The sequence below is a fragment of the Sitodiplosis mosellana genome, unplaced genomic scaffold (genome assembly GCF_009176505.1).
Source record: "Sitodiplosis mosellana isolate CC-2019 unplaced genomic scaffold, AAFC_SMos_1.0 Smas_scaffold_6191, whole genome shotgun sequence".
NCBI lineage: Eukaryota > Metazoa > Arthropoda > Insecta > Diptera > Cecidomyiidae > Sitodiplosis > Sitodiplosis mosellana.
In genome coordinates, this window is record NW_022601432.1 from 3,964,274 (window position 1) to 3,968,749 (window position 4,476).

Genomic DNA, 4,476 nt, shown 5'->3' on the forward strand with positions numbered 1-4,476 from the left:
ATTTTCAACCGTACGTCTACTCTTGCCGTTGCGGACCACAATTTGCTATTGGCAAATTTCGGCATTTTGCCATTGCGGCGGCTATATTATGAAATCGCCAATGCAATCAATCTCACAAAATTATATTCATCATTCATTTCTCGGTTGTTGTTGTTGCGTCGCTTTTTTTTTCTTCTGCTCATTTCGTTCGCCAATATTCAAACACAAATTGAAAAGTCGTGCAGTCAAGATTCGATTCGTTTTACCTTTATTTTATTGCCTTCTTATTTGGACTAATAATTAAAACGGAGCTTAGCCTATGATTTCGTAACAATGGTCCGTTCGATAAAACGGTGCACATTTTTGTGTTTTGTTTTGTTTTGCTATTGACTTCGGATTCAAGTCTTTCTCAGTTTCGCACTCGGCTCGTAGTCGCAGCCATCAGAAATACGTCTCTTATCACTAGATTCTGTCTTTTTGTTGAGCCTCAAACGATATTGTACATCTCGTTTTCTACCCTTTAGCTTTTCTCGTAGATCGGCAACGGTTTCATACTCGGGCGCGTAAGACACATGCAGAATACCTTCGAAATGTGAAGAGAATGAAAATTGGATCGCAATTGGAATGGTGAAAATATTGAACAATTCAAATACGGTTCGTATGAAAAACGCTGGATATAGTTTTTGAATTGTTGATGCACTTAGATAAAACCGCGTCATTAAAATAATGGAAATAATTAACATTAAAATAATTGGATTTCAATGCCATATCCACATACCACCATAAAAGTTCTTGCGATCGACTCTTGATTTGGCCATCCGTGCTTGATGCACCTTTTGAAATTTCACATAGTAACAGTCGGTGAATTGTTCTATTTCAACTGTGAATAAAGCCAGAAAATAACGAAAATATCTCGAATTAAAGTCGCATTTTCAACGATCCCAACCGAAATGAAGGGAAAACAATCAAAATAATATCGAACCAACCGGTACTGTTAGACTTGAGCTCATCTGTTTTAACACGAACTTCAGCTACTTCACCATATCTTCCAAACAGCTGTTTGACCTCTTGGTGTAGATTGATTCGCGGCACACCAAACACTATCAAATGCCTCGATTCATTTACAATGGTGTACACCTGAAGCAAAACATAGAGGAAAAAAACGGAAAATTGATCGAACGGTTGATGAAAGACTTTGGAAAGCAGAAAACAATAAGCACTACCTTAACCGCTGTTAGCTTCCGTCCATCACGGTATTTCAATCGATTTGTACAGTATTCCAATTGCTTGTGATGAGATAAATCGTTTTGCTTTTGATTGTCCATCTCATATACGATCTCATTCTATCATATTTCAATGCAATATCGGCCGCTTTTGTTGTACTTTCCTTTTGAATTTGTATGAATTGTGCCGATTGTCACTCGGTTTGGGCTCTCACTTGTTTGTAAAAACAAATGTGACATTTGGATACGAACAAATGTCAAACTCCTGCAATCGAAGTACAAAAGTACACAGTTTTGGAACAGTATTAATTCGGAACAATTCCAAGAGCAAAAAAGGTTGAAATGGGCAATTAAGTACTAAAAATGTTGCAAATAATCAATCAATTATCTAAAAAAAAAATTTGCAGTCAAATGATTTGTTTCGCATAACGATTTTTTCAAATAATATATGACACTCGGTCTACATTAGCCATACTACTAGTGTGTTCACATTGCCAAGACATCTTTGAACATTTATCGTTCATAATTTTTAAGCGATGGAAAGACCGAACTTTCATATTTGAATTTAAAAACATATTCAAAGATTTTTGTACGAATAATTCGAAGATGCGACCTACAATCCAAAAAAAAAACAATTTTCCACATTTCATTCGATAGAATGTGGCAGTTTTCCTCAAGCTGGCGCCACTAGTACGATGCGATCCGTATTTTGAATTGCTGTCACTTTGCAAAAAGTCGCCGATATTGCGAGCAAAAGAGTTGTTTCTGTGTTTTCAGAGATGTGAGACGATTTTAATCAAAACGCAACCGCATTCAAATTGAAACAAGGGCTGAAAAGGTGGACTGGATTTTTTTTCGTTCAAATTAAAATTCATCATAATTTTTTGGAGATGCTTGTGATTTAACGTGTTATTTTTTTTTATCGTTGTTGTGTGTAATGTGATTGAGCCAGACAATATCATTGTTTGACTGAATTCCGTTCGAAAAACGGCTTGTAATATAATCTAGTGTGTGTGTTTAAGCGGCAGAACAATGGATCGAACCATTAATTCGCATAGCGGTATGATTCATGGCAATAAAAAATCAAACGAATCGCCCAAATTAACCGAAAGTTTCCTATGTGATGAGATACACGATAATTTACGCACACTCGCCCTAATACATCCGTTCAGCGATGAGTTTAAAGACGTTTTCGAAAAGGTAAATGACCCTTACTATCATAATAACACATGAATGTGATAATGCAATATATGGACACAAATTATTATTCTTTTTCATCATTTTAAAAGGGAATGTTCATCAAACCCAATGCAAAGGCGTTTCCCCATGTCATGAAATATCTACTCATGATCTGCGATCCAACTGATTTTAGGAAGAAATTTTGCTGGCCAATCTATAATAAAGCAGCAGAGGCAACATTTCGGTTAGTAAACTTTTTGGTTTCATCTGGTACATTCATTCATTGTTTTTATTAGTTAGTGGAAAAGCTCTTCACTCTGTCTATTTATTCTGTCTTCATTTTACCTTTTTACCAGTGTTTTCTCCTTTCTTTTCCGTTTTTTGAATAATTTTTCCATGTTTTGTTCAAAAAATTGAATTTTCCTTTCTTTTTATGTCGCCCACAGAAATTCCACATTGGACTTGCTGAATAAATTGAATGCAAAATATGAGCTGGGATTTGGCGAAGTGAAAAATAAAATTTTAATATTTCCTGGTGGTATGGAGTTTATGCGTGTGATATATGAACTGACTCGACTCTCGATGCAAATCGTTCTGAAAAGAAATGGAATCAATGATCCGGAGCAGCAACGGTGAGTTTCGGATTGAGCTTATATTTAAAGCTAGAATTTTTGTTCAAAAAAAATTAAACCATTTTCAATTTGGATTTTATCATTTCTAGCCCAATTACTGTAGCTAATGCGAAGGAGCAATTTAATGCTCTGGAAAACCTTCACAATTTTGTGACCAATTTCAAAAAGTAAGTGAATCAATTATCATGTTTATTCATACCGATTTCAAAAATCCCTATTCACCCATAAATTTGATCTTTCCAGAAAGGTGGACTTTCTATCAACGCAATTGAAAGCTAAAACGGCGATACTGCATCAACTGCTGCTAAAGATTACGGCTAACACGAATATAAAACCCGAGCATATTCTGCAAGAAAAATTCACCGAGAGTTGGAACGATGTTCAGAATGATGTTATTGAACGGGGAATATTGCCGGATATTGCTCGGCTAGAAAAATTCCAGAAAAATTGTCAACTGATCGAAGAGAAAGTCACGGCAGTTTTTAAGCAGCACACAATAACATTCGATAGGAATGCATTGGCTTCATTTTCATCGGAAATGCAAAAGCAATATCCGCAAAACTACCAACAATTGGCTACAATTGTCGAAAATGGTCACATTAACCCGGGTCATTTGTTGCAAGCCTTTTCATTGGCACTGCCAACGATGCTACATTTGATCGAATCGTACAAACCACGTAGCGTAGATGCAATGGCGTACGAATCGAATCGACTTCAAAAGATATCGCTGAAAACCGATGAAGTACTGCAGAGAACACTTCAACTCAGCACACCATCCGAGGTGGAGAATCCCGAATCTCATGGCATTCATGTGGCACCACAATTCGAGAGTATCCAATCGATGATTTTATCAACACCGACCATTTTACATGAGGCAATTCGACGTGCTGAAAATGCGGCGATTAAACCAAAACGAATATCATTGCTCGATGATGCGTATCAATTGCGACCAGCCACTGCTTCGAAGCCATTGAATTCGATACTCGAAGAATCGCTTCGTGGTGACCAAAAGCAATTCTTGTCGCCCACACGTCTGTTCACTAAGGAGCCAAAAGCCAAATTGGATCCGATGGCCATTCTTCAGTCGATTACAAAGAAAGAGAAAAAGGAAAAACCATTGTCGAGCGGAAGTTTTAAGGCAAAAACAATGAATTTCGGTCTTCGACTTGGACTTGGCAACAATCCACATGAACATTCAAAGGCAAATGATACGAATCTTAGCGTGCCGGACTTTTCATCGACACTGCTCAACCAATCGAACGACATCAAAGACACACTGTTCAGTGTGAACGAACAAATTAACACTTCGTTGGCCAAATCGGCCGGCAAAAATGATTACGCCGGTGCAAACGATCGAAAAATGCGCTCTTTGCTTGCCGTTGACACATTCGAGCATCCAGACCGTGATATAAATTGCTCACCATCGGGTCGCATCGAACCATTAGTTACGGCGAAATTAAACT

At 37.4% G+C, this 4,476-nt stretch overlaps 2 protein-coding genes across 2 annotated transcripts; one reads left to right on the forward strand and one right to left on the reverse strand.

Annotated features, from left to right (window-relative positions):
* Positions 1-231: 231 nt before the first annotated feature.
* Positions 232-1,425, reverse strand: LOC129576994 (RNA-binding protein 48). The gene is made up of 4 exons (XM_055463333.1): positions 1,203-1,425; positions 966-1,116; positions 758-859; positions 232-562 (listed from the first exon to the last, which is right to left on the reverse strand). Exons 1-4 carry the CDS (start codon positions 1,302-1,304, stop codon positions 378-380), a joined length of 540 nt encoding a protein of 179 aa, XP_055319308.1. The 5' UTR covers positions 1,305-1,425; the 3' UTR covers positions 232-377.
* Positions 1,426-1,864: 439 nt separating this feature from the next.
* On the forward strand, positions 1,865-4,476 carry LOC129576995 (augmin complex subunit dgt6-like; the record flags this gene model as incomplete). Its single annotated transcript, XM_055463334.1, is given in 5 exon segments — positions 1,865-2,402; positions 2,492-2,625; positions 2,828-3,013; positions 3,103-3,180; positions 3,257-4,476. Coding segments are annotated over 5 exon segments (1,786 nt in total), but the record flags the coding sequence as incomplete, so codon positions are not given.